Consider the following 21,002-nt stretch of genomic DNA (forward strand, 5'->3'; position numbering starts at 1 on the left):
TTTTGCACAGCAAAGGAAACAGTTAACAAAACCAAAAGACAACTGACAGAATGGGAGAAGATATTTGCAAACGACATATCAGATAAAGGGCTAGTATCCAAAATCTATAAAGAGCTGAGCAAACTCAATACCCAAAGAACAAATAATCCAGTCAAGAAATGGGCAGAGGACATGAACAGACATTTCTGCAAAGAAGATATCCAGATGGCCAACAGACACATGAAAAAATGCTCCATATCACTCGGCATCAGGGAAATACAAATCAAATCCACAATGAGATACCACCTCACACCAGTCAGAATGGCTAAAATTAACAAGTCAAGAAATGACATGCTGGTGAGGATGCAGAGAGAGGGGAACCCTCCCACACTGCTGGTGGGAATGCAAGCTGGTGCAACCACTCTGGAAAACAGTGTGGAGGTTCCTCAAAAAACTGAAAATAGAGCTACCCTACAACCCAGCGATTGCACTCCTCGGTATATATCCTAAAGATACAAACGTGGTGCTCCGAAGGGACACGTGCACCCGAATGTTTATAGCAGCAATGTCCACAATAGCCAAACTGTGGAAAGAGCCTAGATGTCCATCAACAGATGAATGGATAAAGAAGGTGTGGTATATATACACAATGGAATACTATGCAGCCATCAAAAGAAATGAAATCTTGCCATTTGCGACGACGTGGATGGAACTAGAGGGTATCATGCTTAGCGAAATAAGTCAATCGGAGAAAGACAACTATCATATGATCTCTTTGATATGAGGAAGTGGAGATGCAAGGCGGGGGGGGGGGTTGGGGGGAGGTAGGAAAAGAAAAAATGAAAAGATGGGATTGGGAGGGAGACAAACCATAAAAGACTCAATCTCAAAAAACAGACTGAGGGTTGCTGGGGGGAGGGGGGACGGGAGAGGGTGGTAGGGATATGGACATTGGGAAGGGTATGTGCTATGATGAGTGCTGTGAAATGTGTAAACCTGGCGATTGACAGACCTGTACCCCTGGGGATAAAAATACATTATATGTTTATTAAAATAAAAAAATAAAAAACAAACAAGGCTACATTCTGGATAACAAACCTGGTAAAAGGAATCTGTGTGTAACTGCTATCCATTAAATGTAATATTCAATGACTCTTATTACAGTGATTTTAAACTAAATATGTTACTGAAGGCAGAAAAAATATAAGACACAATGTTAAAAATTAGAAGAAAAAATTTCCCTGTTGACAACTTAAAAATACCATTTTAGAACTTCTAGCTAAGGAACATAGAAAAATGATGGCAAGATTGTTCAGTTGAAATTATACATGACATTGGCACAGAAATAGATGAATTGGTGGAACAGAGTGTAAAAACCAGATCAAGCATCTATTATCTGTTAGTATTTGATAAAGGTGACATCTCAAATCAGTATGGGGAAAAAAATGGACTCTTCGGAATATATTAAGGCAGATAATTGGTTAACCATTTGAATTTTGGTACATCCATATTTCATGCTGTATACAAAACAAATTATGGGGTAAAGATTGAATGTTAAAAAAAAAAGCAATAAAACATGAAATTTGGTATAACCACGTAATAGAATATTATGTACCATTGAAAATGATATGAGTATAATTGTTGACCTACAGGCAAAATCATGTTATGTTGAAAAATATAGCATAATATAAACAGCAGAATTTCAAATTGTAGAAAATAAAAAAATATATGTATTTATGCTTAGGAAAGTCTGGAAGAGGAATTATGGGTGATTTTTATCTTCTTAGTATTTTCTGTCAACAGCAATAAATCTGTACTGCCTGAGTGCAGGATTATTCTTTGTTTTTTAAAATTCTGCAGGAGTAAAATAGCTAAAGAAAAGACAGCTTGGCAATAGAAGAGGAAGATACGGTGTTTTCCTGGGTTGAGGTGGGGGGTGGGAGAACAGAAAGACACAGAAGGTCAGGTGCAAATGAAAAGTTAGGCAACTGAGGCCAAAAATAATTTGTAGAATTCCAACAACAGTACAGAGTATCGTCTCACTGAATCAAAATGAGGAAGGTGGCTGAAATCAGAACTGGACAATAGTCAGAACATAAGTATATTCAAAAGTAGAGGATGAGCATGATAACAGGCTTAGAGAGCTAAAGAAATACTGAGCTGCTGTATGTGGGAGATTGACACATGTCTCCCAAGCTTATCTCTTGTCTTTTGTATGGTGCCTCATGAGTTCTGAGAGCTTTGCCCTGCATCCTGTTTGAGAAAGGTTTGTCTGACTTGGTAATGGCAAGCATCCTCCTCTGTTTTTATGGATGAAAATACTGAAGCTTAAAGAATGTTTTGGTGACATGGCTAGTTAATAACGAAGTCGAAGCCAGAACCTGCTTTGCTTCAGTCTAGTGGGTGGTCTTATAATATACTTCGTTCTCTCAGACTTCCAGGGAGATGAGAGCAGTCCTGGGAAACACCCAGTGATTCTAGTCAAGCCTGACAAACTTGATATGAATAAATCACTATTACCTAATACCTGGTCAGCATGGTTGTTTTTCCCCACCCACCCAAAGGTAAAATTTTAAGGATCTCAAAGGTAAAATTTTTGATGAAAAAAATAATGAAAATGACTTGTTAATTTATCACATTAAAATGAGCTATCACATTTCACTTACCAGATTAGTAAAGATAAAACTGAAACACTGTTAGCAAAAATTCTGGAAAAAGATGTAATTACTTTCTAAATCTAATTATGGAGTATAGATGAAGGATAGATTGGTTTATTTACCAAATTCTGTGGCATCCTACCTCTTCACCACCCAGCTTACTCTGAAATTTAAAAAAGAAAGAAAAGAAAAGATACTGCCTTTTAAAAAAGATCATATTCTGGGGTCCTGGGATCCAGCCCTGAGTTGGGCTTCCCACTCAGCAGGAGGTCTGCTTCTCCTTCTTCCTTTGTCCCTCCCCCTGTTCATACTCTCTCTCTGTCTCAAATGAATAAATAAAATCTTTTTAAAAGAATAAATAGGGGCACCTGGGTGGCTCAGTGGGTTAAATCCTCTGCCTTCCACTCAGGTCATGATCCCAGGGTCCTGGGACTCTCTGCTCAGCGGGGAGCCTGCTTTCTTCTCTCTCTCTCTCTCTCTCTCTCTCTGCCTGCCTCTCTGCCTACTTGTGATCTCTGTCAAATAAATAAAAATTTTTTAAAAATAAATAAAAGATCATAACCCTTATACCATTTACAGTCTGAAAGCGTTATGCTTTTGAGATAGATTCATGTTAGGGTTGTTTGCTCCTAACCCTATTATATCCAGATTTTAAAAATCTGAATAGTTTAGTGCAAGATATTGTACTTAATGGCACAGAGATCCATGTAATACCTTGTTTTCTTCAGAAATAATTGATTAGAGGAAATCCCAAGTAAGAAGAAAATACATAGATTTATTATAACTAGAAGTTATTTTGGATTAATACTCAAGATGATTATGTTCTTGGGAGAAACTGGTGTGTCTGTTTTTAGGTGCAAGAAATATGTGGAGATAATTCCAATACCAAAGATTGTGTCTAAATTTTCCAAGATGGGAGATTATGAAGCTAAGTGGTCTTGCTATTCCAGGTCTGCAAAATCACGACTTACAAAATATGAGCCTTCATGTGAGGCCTGTGAAAAAAAAATAATTTCTATTTATTATTTATAATTTATATTATAATTTTATAATATATAATTTTATAATATATAAAATACAATTTTATAATATTATAAAATGCTTACACATACTGTGTGGAAGTGAAGCTCAAGCTGCTTGCTGGATGTTAAGTTTTCTTAATGGCCATGTAGTCTGAGCTCCCATTATTAATATATTTCTGACTCCTGCGGCACCTGGGTGGCTCAGTGGGTTAAGCCTCTGCCTTCAGCTCAGGTCACGATCTCAGGGTCCTGGGATCGAGCCCCGCATCGGGCTTTCTGCTCAGCTGAGAGCCTGTTTCCCGCTCTCTCTCTGCCTGCCACTCTGCCTACTTGTGATCTCTCTCTCTCTGACAAATAAATAAATAAAATCTTTAAAAAAAACTAATATATATTTCTGACTCCTATTCCTTTCCTGAAGCAGTCTTGTCAGCTACTGTTCAGTGTGCCAGGGACAGCACGATCCTTTGGTTTCTGTCATTGTATGCTGCCATGACTTTTAGGACTGCATTTTGGCCAAAAATAGTTTTTAGCAATAGAGACTGTATTGTTTAAGTGCTTTGCTTTTTCTTTTTCCTTTTTCTTTTTCCTTAGAACTGTTCTGAGGACCACAGTTCATTTGGGGGATGGTTACAGAATTGAAGGTTGGCAGTGAAAATACACATTCAAAGTTGAATGAATGCCTCATCCTGGAAGGGGAGTGGTATTAGGTTTAAACAGGCTACTCCGGTGTAAAATCTTCTGGTGTCAGTTAACTTTTTTGGTTTCAAAGTTTAAGAGAGTTTTGTTCTGTCATTCTAGGATTATAGAGGAATTAATTCACAGAAGACTTTGGGAAATGTTGCATTAGGTGATTTCTTAATGTGTGCCACTAAGCGTTAATCCTAGTGAAGAGTTGAGAAACCGTATCTACAGGTTAAGTGAAACATTGTCATTCAGAACCAGTTAAGCTTAAAGAAGCAGACCCCTTTTTGGTCTTTCCAATGTTGGCAATAAGCTCTTTCCAGTTCCATGGATCCTTTTCTTACCCTGTTCTATAGACCTGATTTTGACATCTGAATAAAACTTAAGGGCAGTGGTGGTTTTGACTTTACCAGTTGCTAGGGATCTGTTTTAACCGCTACATGCTACATGTTACTGCCCTTAGTGACCTAATTTCTTCCTGAAATGGTGTTAGCATGCAATCCACTTGGATAAAAATCAGTGGTGATGTAAGATGATTCTTCCACCGAAATTGCAAGTAGAAATCAATATAATAGAATAATAAGTAAGGTGAACTTCAGGAATATTTCACATAGTTGTGCATCCCCTAAGGATGGAAGGGCTGCAGGGCAGGATTACCTGGAAGAAAGGTATGAAGCTTTTCACATAGTCCCCCCCCCGCCGCCCCCATTCTGCCTGATGAGCAAATGCCTGGCGCAGGGAGGTAGCTCGTTATGTGTTCCTCCCATGACTGGACTGCCTGGGGGAGAGTTAGCCTTCTAGCCAATGATGTCTTGGTGTAATTTTGAAGTGGGGTTGGGGGTTGAGCACAAGGTACAGAAAGTGAAAGAGAACTTATTAGGAGGAACCTGGGCACTGTAAGTCAAATTTTGTTTGTTTGTTTTTTCTTTAGTGCAGGTGACTTCTTGTTTCAACAACCATAATGCTAATGCAAGATTTGATAGTTTTCATTTCCTAGTGCTTAGTTGTTGCAGGAACACATGTGTCTTGATTATTTTTCACATATGGGCAGGTTTTCTTTAATTGACTTGTTGGAGTCTTCCCCTTTTGTGTCTGTGATCTAAACAACACCAAATTACTGCACTGCCATTTAACTTGTAGAACTGATCATGATTGGGGCCAAAATGGTGGGTGTGATGTCTGTTTTGGATACAGCTTAAAATTATTCTCAAATAACAAGTTGATCAACATTCTTAAATTGTTAGTGATTTGGTAAAGATCATTAAATAAGCCCATTTCCTCCCAGTATAAAATCACAGAAATAAGTTTAAGATGTCATTTCTTCTTCAAACAAGAATGTGAGCCATCTGTGAGTTCTCCAGCTTGGCTTTCGTGCTTCAGAAGTCCTTGGAAGTCTGTCGGAGAGTGTTCTAAATCCTGCACATTCCTGTCTTCCAGGCTTTTTCTCTGGCCCAGCAGACAGTTCAGGATCCAGAACTCAAGGATGAACGTTCACCGCGGCAGCGAGAGCGACAGGGCACTGCGGCAGGAGGCCAGCTGCCTAAGCGATGACCCCACAGCTGTGGCCCAGGAGAGAGAAACAAATAGCCTGGCTGCTTCTGCTCTTCAGAGTCTCACTTACCCTCTAGGGCCCAGGAGTGATGGTACGATGGTTAGATCTTGACTGAATTCGGAGGGCTTTCTGACCCGTGAGTGTCCACTCCACCTGGAAGGCATAAATAACTTCTCCAGCGGACTGGCTTAGTTACAGAAGGCTGACTGCCACATAACAGCCCCGCTGACTCACTCAGTCCCGCACGTCTAACTCAGCGGTAACGGTATGAGAAAGCTAGTCCTGGGTCTGGAGTCAAAAGACAGATTCAGAGTCTAACTCTGCTACTTATCATCTGTAAGAGTGGATGAGCTCCTTAATCTTTCCGAGCCCTGCTTTCTTAATCTGGAAAACAGGGATGTTAATATTCTTCTTACTTCACAGGACTGGGAGACTTCGGAGTTAATGGATGTGCAGGCTCTTGATAAACTGTCCACTTCTTTTTAACTTTGAATAAAGGCAGCGCAACACTCACAATAGCAGTTACTGTTTATTGAGCACTCACTGGGCTAGGAACTTCACATACATGTTTTTAGATTAAGGATGGCAGACTGTTGCCAAATCTAAATCACTGCCTGTTTTGTATGTTTTTAAAATGCTGCCATCATGCCTGTTTGTTTACATATGGTCTTTGGCTACTTTCTAGCTACAGTGGCAGGGACTGTGACCCACAGAGCTTTCTGGCCCTTTACAGAAAGTGTGCTGATCCCTGCTTAGAGTCCTCCTCCTTGTGCAGATGAGGAAAGGAAATTTCAGGAACTTACAGAACGTGCTCAGGCCCACACTGCTAGGAGGTGGGCAGCTGCCATTTGAACCCGTGTCTTTCTGACCAGCCTGTGGTATTCTAGATGCGTCTGCTGGCAGAAGAGCAGGGCATGCCTGCCATCCTAGAGTGTGCCATTGGGGGGAGTTTGTGCACTGAGTCCCCCTTCCTGCTCACCCACGTACACCGCGTGGGACTTGAGGCACCCTTCAGGAATCAGCCCACTGGAACTGCTTTATTGTTGGGGGGTGGAGGGGGTAGGGAATCAAGCATCCTGAATTTATGATGTGGGTACCTACTTTCATTTTAGAACAGCATTTTGAATGTGAAAGCCCGTCTTAGTGATGTAAGCATTTCTTGCTAGAAGCTTGTCCGTGGGTTGTGTGGAAGCTTGGCTCTTGTGCAAACAATGGGGCCACACTGAAAATTTGTCCAAAGCTGTAGTATGTGAACCCTCAGTTGGTGTTTGGTCTAGATTTTGGTTTCCTTTCCTTCAGAAGCAAATGGGGAAGAAATATGAGTGCACTCTAGCTCACAATTTATTTGGTTATCTAAGGGCCCGAAATCAGGCTGATTTCCCACAAGTGAAAAGCAGGTAATCCTGTTCATGAATTATTGTATACAGACTTAAAATTCATGCAGGATGGGAGTCAGACACTCAGTTGTATCTATAACCTTTTACTTTTTTCAAAAAAAGATTTTAAGAAAATGTAGAAAAGTTAATTAAGCTTGTTAAATCTAGGTGACAGGATATGCATATTGTGTTAACTTCGGTATGTTTGAAATTTTTCGTGAAAGAGACTTTTTTACATTAAAATATATTGGGAGACCTGCCAATTTAAAAGAATCCGATGATAATGCTTTCATAAAAATTTCCCCCAGTTGTCTTCTGCATTATATCCAGATTTCACATATTTAGTTGTAAGCCTTTTTTCCATGATATGGTATTAACACACTTTGAAGTGCTCTCACATACTTTAATTCAGTTGATAGAAGAATCCTTTGAGGGAGGTGAAGTGAACATGATTCTCATTTTAGAGACATGAACAGTGTTTAGAAAATTAAATAAATTGCTTAAAGGAAACGCCTCCTTGGTGACACTAGCACAAAAACGGTTTCCATGAAGGAATCCTAACCCAAGGCCACTTGCACTGGAACCTTTGTACTGAGGGCAAGCCCTGCCTCTTCAAAAAATGGTCCTGGTGATGTTAGGATTCTCCAGTGCATAGTGAAAATGCATTTTTATGTGAATTTCTAGGAAAGGTAATGCATTAAACAATTAGAGACTGTCATCCTTTCTGGGAAATAACATTTAGAAACATTTGGAAATTTTTAGAAGGACGTGGGAAAGGAATAGTTTCTGCACCCAGAAGTAGCAGGTTCCTTAAATAAAACACAGGAACTACGAGAGTATTATTTAGAGCTAAAAGTGGAGACAGAAGTAAAAAGTGATTGACTCTGTGAAACAAGACCGGGGGAGGGCATGGAGTCTGACAGAACCTTGCTGGTTGTCCACAGAAATTCTCTAGTGTTTAAATTTTTTTAAGCCATGCACATAATTTACTTTAAAATTTTTAAATCACTTTGAAATGTGGGCATTATTGCCTTCATTCTCTCCTCCCCAACATACAAACCTGAAGAAAGCTCAGGGGGATCCAATATGAATCTCTAGCTTATTCTTCCTTTACTTGTTCAGGGCAAGAGTTTTTTGCCTGCGAACACCTAAAAGTTTGGGGGCTTTTGTTGTTTTTTAAAGAGACGAGATTTATTTTTTCCCCCAAGGCTTTTTGCTGTCAAGTTATTTTGGTTTGTTTGTATGATCTTTTAGACCTTTCACTTGACTATGCCTCTCAGCCAGCAAATCTTCAGTTCCCTCACATAATGCCACTTCCCGAGGACATCAAAGGCTCCTGCTTCCAAAATGGGAATAAACGGAACCATGAATCCTTTATGGCTCCAGAACGATTTGGAAACAGCACTGTGGGCTTTGGCAGTAACGTTCATTCCCAGGCACCAGAGAAAGTGACACTTCTTGTAGATGGCACACGTTTTGTTGTGAATCCACAAATTTTCACTGCTCATCCGGATACCATGTTGGGAAGGTAATTGATGATAATTTCCTTCCAAATTCACTGTGTTCTCTATGAATAGAAGTACCTGCTGTTTATCTTGCACTAGATGTGAGGAAAAGAAGGCCTGCGGTTGCTTATTTTTCTACCTTCATATCTTTATGAGACAGGGAGGGCAAGCTTGTACAAAGCTGTTTATGTGTTGATGATTTGGGGGATGTACTCTATTTACAAAGCCAGTACAGCACAATGGGCCCCCACAGAAGGGCGTGCAATCAGGACTATGGAAAATAATCTGCTGAATATCCTTCCCTCTTCCTCTATAAACTCACTCTAAAACAGAAGTCACACACCTCATTTCTTTTTTTTTTTTAAAAGATTTTATTTATTTATTTGATAGAGATCACAAGTAGGCAAAGAGGCAGCCAGAGAGAGTGCGAGGGAAGCAGGCTGCCTGCCGAGCAGAGAGCCCGATGTGGGGCTCGATCCCAGGACCCCGAGATCATGACCTGAGCCGAAGGCAGCGGCTTAACCCACTGAGCCACCCAGGCGCCCCCCCCTTTTTTTTTTAAGATTTTATTTCACACACCTCATTTCTTATCCATCTTATCCATAATGCGTACACCCTCACAAAAGTAATCTTGCCTGAGTTCCACAGGTCAAAGACAGGGTTAAGGGGAGATCTAAGTTGTGGGTTCTTTTTTTTTCTTTTGTCTTTTAATAAAAAATAGAATTAGAAACGTGTTCCAAATGACACAATAGCAAAGCCGTTTTATGGAAAAGCCTTTTGCCTGCCATCTGTTGCCCACTGTGCTTGGCAGCGGGTGTCATGCTGTCATTTTCTGATACTCCGTCTCTATTCAAGTTTTCCAAAACTGAGTCTTCATGTCTGGCTGTTGTATTGTTTTGTGAGTGCTCTCTCTTTTCATCATGTTCCATTCTCTGTGCTGCTTCATTGAGACCACGATCTTACCCTCCTCTCCCCATCTCCTGCCTCCAGCATTTTAGGGTTAGAGTTTAGGAAATGAAAAAAGCCTACCAAGGAGGAGCACTGGCCAGAAAGTGTTCTTGGAGCCTGGGCTGGGAGTTAGGACGTGCTCCTTCTGGCCAACCACAGACCTTAACATGAGGCAGAGCAAATTGGGATAAGAGTAAAAATAATAATGTGTGTATGTATATTACACACAGACATTTGGCTTTTGAGGATTTTCATCTACTTGGAAGTAGATCTTATATAAAGATTTAACCTCATTAGGACTTTGGACTAATTTGAACTGATTTAGAAATCAGAATGGAGGGGCGCCTGGGAGGCTCAGTAGGTTAAGCCTCTGCCTTCGGCTCGGATCGTGGTCTCGGGGTTCTGGGATCGAGCCCCGCATGGGGCTCTCTGCTCAGCAGGGAGCCTGCTTCCCCCACCCTCCTCTGCATGCCTCTCTGCCTACTTGTGATCTCTGTCAAATAAATAAATAAAATCTTTAAAAAAAAAAAAGTAATCAGAATGGACCACACTCATTTGTTGAATTTTAGGCTAAATGAAATCCAGCTACTCAAATATACTTATATTTGAACATATACATACAGATTCATGATGAACCATTTTTAGCCAGAACCAAATCTGAATACTTCTCAAACCTCTGAATTAAGACTAAACTAGAACAAGCAAGCAAGCAAACAAAAAAAGACTAAATTAGAACATTAAAACATTTTCCAGATTGGCCCTACATTTTATCAGATTTGACTTTCTGCCCTCAGTCTTGGGGTCACTACCACTGCCCACCCCACCACCACCATACACACACCCAAAAACGGTGTTCTTGCAGCACTGGCTGGCTCTTCAAAGTAGATTGCCTCTGACAGTAGTGCTTATGAGAAGAAAGGCAAGCATTTTCTGTTTGATTAATAGCTTCTTTTTTTTTTAAGATTTTTATTTATTTATGTGATAGATCACAAGTAGGCAGAGAGGCAGGCAGAGAGAGATGGGGAAGCAGGCTCCCTGCTGAGCAGAGAGCCTGATGCAGGGCTTGATCCCAGGACCCTGAGATCATGACCTGAGCTAAAGGCAGAGGCTTAACCCACTGAGCCACCCAGGCACCCATGATTAATAGATTCTTAGCTGACCCTCTTTCTTTGAATCTAGGAATGAGTTGTCCCATGATGAGAGAATCTGATTCTTAATCTAGGTGGTTCTTCAGCTGAGGCTATTGGTTCCGAGAGTTACTTAGGTTTGCTCTGTCCAGAGGTTACATACAGTGTTGGTAAGCCTAGTCAGTGAGCTTTAAAAATGTGAGCCATTAGTCACAAGGGGGACGGGCTAAAAGATTGCAAGTGGATTAATGTTCATCCACACCATTACCAGAAAAATAACTCTGAGCTTATGTCTTGCTTATGAGAATTTGTGGGGGGTAAGGGGGCATTGCATGGCATGTTGTTCACTATTTTGATTCATAGTTGTTTTGGTTGGACTTTAACCAGAATGTTCCAGAAATGTCAGCATTCTTTGAAGACACTTTTATCAGGATGGATTTCTTATATATGGTGTTAGTGTTTGGAAAGTATGTGGTTTGGAGTCTTTTTCAGACCTTTGAAAAGCAGCCAATTTAGGGTAGAGGATAAGAGTTTTAACACTGAAGAGCCAGCCAGGCTTCCCAGCAGGTTGAGGAAGGAAATGGCACTGAGGCGCCATTGGGAACTTAAATCAAGCTGGCCGAAGAGCCTGCCTGCCTGCCCTGTCCCTCACACTGGTTTCCCATTCCACAGCTCAGATGTGCAACAGGAGTGGTGGAAGTCAAGGGGCCAGTTTTACTGGAGGGGATCTGAAAGGGAGGGAGGAAGAATGGGAAAAGATGAGTAAGAAAAGGCAAGATCTTCCTGTGCCCTCCTGACCTCTAAGTTCATGCACAGAGCAGGTTCGCCTCGCTAAACTATGCCGGAGCACTAGATAAGCCTAATACCTCCCATCCCTATCTGCTTGACCCGAAGTTCCTATCATTAGTGTTACTCCTTGGAATGAAGAAGGGTGTTTTCCCCAGAGCTCCAGCATCAAAATGTACCGGGAATGGGAGGACAGTGACGTCTGCACCCACCAGGACAGATGCATCTATCACATTAGATGTTGAAAAGCAAACCACTGCATGCTAGATAAGGCAGGTTAACAGAGGAGGGAAAGGACCAGGAAGGGTCAGGAGCAGGAGAAGCACAGTCTTCCTGAGCTGCCAGCATATCCATGGGCACTGGGGAGGGCAGGAGAGGCAGTCCTCACACACACCAGAGATTTTCCAAGGGCCAGCTCTGCAGATGCTGCTTTACTTCATTTGCTGTCGCAGAAGATTACCACTGGTGATCCCTGAAGACTTGGCTGCTTCATTTCTCCTTGCTCTCAAATGCTGCAAGCAATCGATACCACCTTTTCTGTCTGGAGGGAGCTGCTTCATAGGGGTTGGGTCTCACTGATGTGTTTTTAATTTATACTATGAGAACATGGAATGGAGTCTTCCAGAATGAGGTGAAGAGGGGAGCAGTCCTCATGGGTGAAGAATCCAGCTCTCTGACATTGTTGTCTGATGTCTTTCAGAATGTTTGGACCAGGAAGAGAGTACAATTTCACTCGGCCCAACGAGAAGGGAGAGTATGAGATTGCCGAAGGAATCAGTGCAACTGTATTTCGAACAGTGCTGGTGTGTAGGACCATTCTTGTGGCATCGTCTTCCCCAGGGGCAGGCACAGGCAGAAGCCTTGAGAGTTCCATCAAATTGTTACTGACTTTAGGGTCTCTAGTTCCAGTTCCCATTCCCTCTGTTTTCTCTCCCTGAAGTACCTCTTGTTTGTGTGAGCTCAGTTGTTGAAGTACCTCTTGTTTGTGTGAGCTCAGTCAGCTATCAGGTTGTGATTAAGCACGTCAGAGAGCCAGGAGCCACTCTGCCAGCTGACACATCAGCCAATGTGGTGATAGTTCTAGTAACCTACCATTTTAACAGAACCAGGAATTGATGAGGGGTTGAAGAGGTCATTCCTCATCTTGGTTCTTTGCCTATATTTCTTCTTTTTAATTTTTTTACAGGATTATTACAAAACTGGTATCATCAATTGTCCTGATGGCATCTCTATTCCAGATCTTAGAGATACATGCGATTATCTCTGCATTAACTTTGACTTCAACACTATCCGATGTCAAGATCTGAGTAAGTACAAGAGCAGCTCCGAGCTGCATTTGAGCAGCTGAACTTTGAGTTCGCTTGGAATCAGCTGCTATTCTTTATCACTAAACAGTTTCGAGCGTGGGTTGAAAACCATTCGCAGAGGCAGAGACATGATACTAACCTGTTCCCTCTCCTGCTTCACAGCTCTGAGAGGACATGGAGTAAACCAAAGAGAATGTGTGGCGGGTTCTGAATCCAGCTTGCCCAGTGAGGCACTGAGCTAACTGCTTCCCCTCTCAGGGACCTTGGTGTCTCAGCTAATAAATAAGGATATTGACTCTTGGACATTATAATGTGAGCAGAGTCAAACAGCATAAATTGGCTGGGTTCTTCTTAGAATTCTTTTATCATTAACTTCGTGTTTACTAAGTGCTTTCTAGATGTGAACTTGCTTAAGTCTTAACAGCAGTGAGCCCTGCAAGTCGGGTAATAACCCCGTTTAACAAATGAGAAGACTGAGAAATTAACTTGTTCAAAACTCTAAAAAGCTGGGATTAGAGCTAATTGTCTGACTACAAACGCCATTCTCTTATTATCACCTAGGCTTCCTGAAATTATTTAAAAAATTATTCTTTGAGGTTCATGATACATTTCCCTGCATATTCCATGAAGTTCTCTAGACTTGTGGTCTCTCTACTGGGTCTAGCGCACACTTAGAGCAAGTCCCTTGGTGTCCTCAAACTTCAGATGATCCCTCTTCTGTGGTATCGTAACTCCATGAAATTGGGGTCCAGAGCATCTTCAGAAGAGGTACTACAAATGATGGTTCTTTCTCTTGTAGAATTAATGTGTGTGGTTTGACATTGTATAGCTAACAAAACTTCAGTTGGTCAAAGTGCTCAGGGATTATTCAACATGAGGGGGGCTCCTGGGTGGCTCAGTTGGTTAAGCATCTGACTTGGTTTCTGCTCAGGTCATGATCTCGGGGTTGTGGGATAGAGCCCCACGTCGGCTCCACGCTGGGCATGGAACCTGCTTGGGATTCTTTCTCTCTCCCTTTGTCCTCCACTCCTCCCTCCCTCTTGCTAATAATAAATAAACATGAAAAAAGTTACAGTGGTAAAATGTGCAACATATCTAACAAAATCCACTTAATTATTGCCTCGAAGCCAGAAACCATTTCTGCCTTTAATGGGCCACGTCTCTACAACTTCTCAGTGATGACAGCCAGTACCTCATAGTCTTTTTCCCTCCAGTAATATCTGCACTCAGGCCGAGAGGATGCTCACCTACAGCGTCTCTCCCCAGGTGCTTTGCTGCATGAACTGTCTAACGATGGTGCTCACAAGCAGTTTGACCACTACCTCGAAGAGCTGATCTTGCCCATCATGGTGGGCTGTGCCAAGAAAGGGGAGCGAGAGTGCCACATCGTTGTGCTGACGGATGAGGATTCTGTGGACTGGGATGAAGACCACCCCCCTCCCATGGGGGAGGAATATTCCCAAAGTAGGCACAAACTGCACGGTGTAGATGTTTTCCACAACAGATGCGCTGCGCAGAGTAGCAGCTAGATCCCGGAAGCACTGGGAATATCACTGTTGAGCTGGCGATGAGTACACTCACCTGCATGAGCAGTGTGCTTGCTGCAGGGCTAAAGTTTGTGCCAAGCCTCCAACGTGTACACCTTCCACTGCTGCCCCTGGTGTCTGTCGGAGATGGTGGTGATACGGAGGCCACACTGAGGCCCTTAAATGGTGTCACTCTTCTCTCTGCTGGTTTCATTTTTAAATCCTTTGAATTGGTAATAACTCAAAAAGTACGAAAGGATGGATATACACTGAAAAGTCTTGATCCTACCCCTGCCTCACCCATCCGGTTTTCCTCCTCAGTTTTTTAAATATCCTTCAGATGTAATCAGTGCACATACATAAGCAATTACATCCACGGTTTTTCCTTTTCTCCAAATGCTTCCATATCCTACAGACTGTTCAACACCATGTCTAACATAGAAATCTTCCACGATCTTATTAATGGCTGTCTAGTATTCCACCATGTGCCTATGCTGTGACTGATTTAACTGGCTCTGTTGGACTTTGAAACTATAAATTACAAATGATGCTGCAGTAAATACCTCTTAAACAGTCTTCACACATGTGTATCTCTAGAGAATAATCTTCCTAGAAATGAAATTTGTGTGTCAAAGCTTTGTTATTTCATAATTTTGATAAATGTTGCCAAATTCTCCATATTACACTCACAAAACAATATATGACAGGTTTGTTTCCCACATCCTCACCAAAACACTGTTTTATTAAACTTCTTTGTCACACTGATAGGTAAAAAATAGCATTGCATTTATGTTTTAATTTGCATTTCTCATTTCATGATCAACACTTACCATCTTTTTAATTTCTAAAAGCCTTTTAATTTCCTTTTCTGTAACTTTGTGCTTTTGCTCATTACAGAACTGATTTGTGAAGGTTCTCTATTTGTGACCACTCTTATATAGTAAGAAAATTAGCCCTTTGTAATGTGAGTTGCAGGTATTTTTTTCCAATTGACTTTTGTTTTCTTTTAGCTTAGTTACAGTGGTTTTGGCTAAGCAGAGATGTTGTATTTTTAGGTAGCTGAATGTATCAATTTTTATATTATGGCCCCTGGTTTTATGTTGTACCCAGAAAAGTCTTCCCCACCCTGAGACTAGAAGAATTCCTCATGTCGTTTCCTTCTTATGTTTGATCCATTACTTAACATTTCATCTGTGATCCAGCTGGATTTTTTTTTTCCCATCAGAGTCAGGTATACCTTTCATTAGGCTGATTCTGTTAGCTCATCTCCCTCCTCTTTTAGAAGTCTTTACTCCATGACTAACTCAATTTTTCTTTTTCCAGTTCTTTATAGCTCCAAGCTCTACAGATTCTTCAAATACATTGAGAATCGTGATGTTGCTAAAACTGTGTTAAAGGAGCGAGGCCTGAAGAATATTCGCATTGGAATTGAAGGTAATAAATATCCCAGTTAGTGTTCAGCTTGCATGGCTCAAGGGAGTAGGCTGTATCTGTAGGCACAGCTTATGTCCTTAAAACCCGGCTTCCAGAGGACCTGGAGAATAGGCACACATGAAAACTACATTCCTACGTGTGTGAAGGATTCCTGATTTTGTTTTTGTTTGCCCTTATATTTTTCATTTTATTTCCAGTCGTAAATGCTTTAAAGCAGCTGCAGGAATAAGTTCGGGTGTACTGCTTCGGGATAAAGAGCAGTGAGGGCTAAAGACACTGGGGGGTAAATGGAGCAGGGCCCGTGGGCTTACCAAGTGAGAGAGCCATTCTACCAGCAGTCTTGGTGAGGAATTTTTTGGGATCGGGAAGGGTCCTTCTGAAAACTATAGCTTTAGAGACTCAAAATTTGGATTTATTCCACTACACACTTTTGAGAAATGTCTGTGTATATTGGTAGAATGGTTTGAAATGGTCGTGAGCAGATGGCTCCCAACCTGTGGTCTCCATGGAAGGGTCTGAGACACTGATTCTTCAAGAATGCTGAAGCCATCCTGGTCTCCCCTCATGAGTGTTTGACTCTTGTTTTTCTATTCTTGCTTTCTCAGTCTTACCTACAGAACCCATCAGGTCTTCACTGTGTGTGACTTAGGTTGGAATTGCTGGTGCGAAGAGATTTTTGAGGTCTATTAAACCTCTTTCCATTGTGTCCCTCCTTTGTCACTGGAAACCCCGGGAACAGGGTGATAAGGATTATTCTATTTCCCAGAGCAGCCCATCAGACCTGTCCTACCATTAGAACATTTTTCCATGTATCTAGTAGATAACTTCCAATTTCTTCAGTCTTCCTTCTAGTTCTAGCCTCTGAAGCTACTCTAAAATTTCTCCCATTTCCACGTGGTAGCCTTTCAGATATTTCAGGCAAATTCCCTGTTTTTTCTTTAAGCTACACATTATATACTTTCTTAACCTTCTCCTACAGTGTGCTCTCTAAGCACTAGAGTTAGAGACTGTACTTCACCATGGCCTAGTAGGCATTGGTGCCAGTAAGTACATTATGGCACTGGTACCAGTAAGTACAGGCTTCTGAAATTACTAAGAGGCTGTTCTTACCCTGCCATTAGAGGAGATAGAATTTTTGTTACTTCCCTTCCAGGAACAAGACCTACTAACCTGGGTGGGTGGAAAGTGAGCATGCAGGATGTTGTTGGGAGTGGCAAGGCATAGTCAGAAGTCATTTCCCCAGCCTTTGAATCTGGGAGGAAATTAATGTGGTTAGAGAAGAGAAAGCGTGGAATCTAGAGTGGGTAACTTCCCAGAGTCATAAGAATGGCCTTCTTCTGTTTCAGGTTATCCTACCTGCAAAGAAAAAATTAAGAGAAGGCCCGGTGGCCGCTCTGAAGTAATCTATAACTACGTGCAGCGCCCCTTTATCCAGATGTCCTGGGAAAAGGAAGAAGGGAAGAGTCGCCATGTGGATTTCCAGTGTGTCCGAAGCAAATCCCTCACTAATCTGGTAGCTGCTGGAGAAGATGTCTTAGAGGACCAGGAGATATTAATGCACCACCCACCTCAAGTGGATGAACTTGACCGGCTGAATGCCCCACTTTCTCAGATGGCATCTAGCGACTTTCAGGATTAGGGCCAGCTGTGGACTGTGCCTCTTCAGAGCCCTTCTCTGTCTGGGATGCCCACAGCCAGTCCTCCCCATGGTTTGTCTCCCCCTGAGTGTCAGGAGACCTGCTTCAGCATCCTTTCCCTTTCTCCCACAATTAGCGTGTGTCCTTTTCATTACTGAAAAGTCAGTGCCTCCAGCAAGGGATGAAAAAGCACTCACTGGTCTCACTGGTAAATAAGCTACCGGCTTTGCAGCAGCCCTGGTAACTTGAAAAATTTGGGTCTGGTGCCATTTACGGAGTCTTTGCACAACTGCAAAAAGCAGGAAAGGAAGTCAAGGCTCCTATTGCCTCATATTCATCAAAGCTGTCTGCTCATCCTTTATACTTTGTTCTTGACTTTTTTGTTTGTTTTATACCAGGCAAGTTACTTAGCAGCAAAGGGACCAAACCTTAAAAAGAGACAATCTCTAGCTTCCATAAGCAGGCGCAAATAGGATTCTCATTAGGGGTCCGTGAAGATGCCATTCCTGGTAGCCTCTGTGCCCAGACCTGCATCTGGGAAGAACTAGGCTCTCATCTAAAATGTTCAAAAGGAGATTTCTTAAGAGTTTAAATTTTGTTTTTCATTAATGCAATGAATAGTTCAAAACCACACAGCTTCTTTGACAGAAGTCTGGTAATAGTGTAACAATGTTTATGAAACCTTTTTACGTTCAAGGTTTTTGAGTCTAAAGAAATTATTTGGAATGATCATTTGGAATGAAATTCACAACTCAAGTAGAAGAACCTGTTCAGATTAGGCCACTTTGATTGTCATGGCTTGGAATGTGGTGTGAAGCCACATGTCTTCTCCCTAAGCAGCACATTGCTGTGAGTGTGGCTGGGAAACTTTCCTTAGATGATATGACTGAAAGGCTTGCAAGAGATGGGCAGAAATTTCTCACAAGCTCTCTGTTTCTCCATAGACTTGTAAGAGCTCCAGGGAAGAGGGCATTTGGGGTGAAGCTGGGTAGGGAAACATTACTTGCCCAGCCCTTGTCCCAGTGCAGGATTTTTCTTTGTATTTCTTTGTATATTCTTTACATACTGTGGGATTTTTTTTGGGTCAGGATATTTGTTCTTGAAGTAGCCTATCACACTGCTCACACTGGGTTAGAAAACCATACTACTGTCATCCCCAAAGGACAGATGAATTGAAGGGGTATTAGGCCTAGTAATTTTGTTTGATCTTTTGGCTCCATTAATAATGCATGGTGTGTGACAACCCAGACCACTCCTCCCAGTACCGAACCATTTTCCCTTGTGTCCTCATGGCTATTAACAGCAGAGCTAAATTTAGAGTCTAGAGTCAGATGTTAAGTGTCTAGGGATAATCTCCCATTTTATGGTAAAGGTTGGCCTTCTAATCACCTACCCAGAGCCTTTACTCATCACAGATTTCAAAAAGGTACATAGATTCCTTTAAGTTCTTTAAGGTAACATGACAAGTTTTCTTAAATTCCATTCCCATAAGATACCATAGGGCAAGTTAGGTGATTCCATTTTGACTGCCCTAGTTATAGTCCTCCAAAGGTAAAGTCAGATGGGTGTTGAAAGCTGCTCTTTCCAGGCTTCAAGAACAAGAATGTTCTTAAGAAGTGTGTCTCTGTGCATGTGACCACAGTCACAGCGGAGATCAATGCTCCGTTATTCAGAAAACAGTTGTAGTAAGGGGTTAAACTGAGTCATCTCCCACCCAGAGTTCTGACTACCACTAGCATCTAGCTTATCAGGCTGATGGTAAGGGTTAAAGTTTAGGGTGAGGGTTTTTTTGTAGCCAGAGGGTAGTTTTATGTCTGTGAAACTCCTTGACTCCTATTTGAGGTCAGGTTTGTCTTTGACCATGCCAGTATTTCATTCTTCCCCACTGATAGGTGTCCAGCCCAGATAATCGTTTAATGGTGCTTCCTTTCTGCTTCTCAGTTGACTTCCTTCCATGCCACCACAAAGGAAATCTGAATGAACTGTGTTAGTCTAGCAAGTGTAACTTCTGTTCTCCAGCTTCTCTATTAACATTCAAGTGTGAACATGCCGCAGCTAACACTTTAAAACCAGTTAGTCCTTGCTTAGGTAAAAAGCCAGGTATGAAAGTATGGCATGTACTTCGCACTACGTTCTATGTAAGTGATTAATTTCCTCAGGCTTTCAAGAAATAGGTCTCCCTCCCTCCCTCCACCACCCAAACTGGGTTAATGTGCTTTTGGCCCCAACCCATGGGGTGAACTGGAAATCTATACAGGTAAACCTGCCAGTGTCCCTAGATGGTGGTGACAAAGGGAAAAGTGGGGCCCACGGGTCCCTTCTGGTGAAGAGGGAGGTCTCTTCTGCACCCACCACCCTCCTGGCTTGGAGCCCAGCATCACTAATTTGGTAGCTCCCCTTAGCCATAGCTGCTCTGTTCCCGGGGCCAGGACAGTCCATGATGGCAGGACCGCTCAGTCCCCACAGGGACAAGGGCTGGAGTGCAGTTATTCCCTTCAGAGTCCATTACTGGCCAGCTGGGCAAGAGCTGTTTCTAATAAAGGTGGAACTCAGGTTTGCTGGGTCTTTTGTTTTTCTTCTAAGTGCCTAAATAAGTAAGCCAGGCTGTGTGTACTGAACCATCTTCATAAGATGGTATTGCTCAGACTGTCTTACTCAGCAAGCCAAGAGGAACCTGAATTTGAGATTTTAGAATGCATCATTATCATTATTGATTGGGAAACATTTGGCATCAAGCTGGAGAGTGGGCAGAGTGTTAACGTGTGTCTGGTGAGATTATCATGGTTTCTCCAAAGTGGAGGAAGGATATTGAAAAGATGACAGCAAAAATGGTAAGGAAGCTAGAAAGTACATTTACTGTGTAATACATAATAGCAAATATTATTTTACGCTAAATTCCAAGAAACCAGTATGTCATCTAATGTATACAGGTCTATGAAAATACTGTGGAATAAGCCCAGAAAGGAAGGATATATTTTCAGAAAACAATTGGCACAGGCTTTAAGTCAAATTGTCAAAGGGTGATATGGAGTCTTTTTTTCTTCTTAATCAAGTTTCAATAGAAAGTTAAGAATCAAGGGGTTTTAGTAATTTATTCAATGCCACTTCTTGCCATTGTTTTGAAATTGTTAAAATGGGCATATGAGTTCAGAAAGCATACCTGCTGCCTTCACTGGGGGACATGGAGCCACATTCGTGCTCTGGGTGGGATCACTTCTGCAGGAGAACATTACATATTCTCTTAAAGGCAAAATGCTTGTAGATTTTGCCTCTTTACTTTGTATTTACTTTTTAAAATTGCACTTGTTCACCTACCAGTGTTTACGAAATCCTTTATGTGGGATGCTTTTTCTATAATAAAATATTATCATTTGTGTCCATGTTGTTTTTTTAGCAGAAAATAAAGCCAAAAGTCAAGATGTTAAAAGGGACCCAAAACAGCAGCATCTTGGGGCGCCTGGGTGG

At 41.8% G+C, this 21,002-nt stretch overlaps 1 protein-coding gene across 4 annotated transcripts in view; it reads left to right on the top strand.

The window, feature by feature from the left end:
- The window catches only part of KCTD20 (potassium channel tetramerization domain containing 20), a 35,035-nt gene extending 14,122 nt beyond the window's left edge, over positions 1-20,913 (top strand). For 2 of the 4 annotated variants that reach the window (XM_080805598.1, XM_080805599.1), the window contains 7 exons: positions 5,777-5,982; positions 8,522-8,795; positions 12,334-12,436; positions 12,820-12,940; positions 14,207-14,404; positions 15,790-15,900; positions 17,247-20,913. In XM_080805598.1, the coding sequence (XP_080661724.1) occupies positions 5,823-5,982; positions 8,522-8,795; positions 12,334-12,436; positions 12,820-12,940; positions 14,207-14,404; positions 15,790-15,900; positions 17,247-17,539 (1,260 nt within the window). In that variant the 5' untranslated portion in view covers positions 5,777-5,822 and the 3' untranslated portion in view covers positions 17,540-20,913. Of the gene's footprint in view, positions 1-5,776; positions 5,983-6,073; positions 6,157-8,521; positions 8,796-12,333; positions 12,437-12,819; positions 12,941-14,206; positions 14,405-15,789; positions 15,901-17,246 lie in introns of those variants that run through there. The other 2 variants (XM_080805600.1, XM_080805601.1) reach the window with 2 other exon arrangements.
- The last annotated feature ends 89 nt before the right edge of the window (positions 20,914-21,002 follow it).

This window comes from Martes martes (genome assembly GCF_963455335.1).
Source record: "Martes martes genome assembly, chromosome: 6".
Taxonomy (NCBI): domain Eukaryota; kingdom Metazoa; phylum Chordata; class Mammalia; order Carnivora; family Mustelidae; genus Martes; species Martes martes.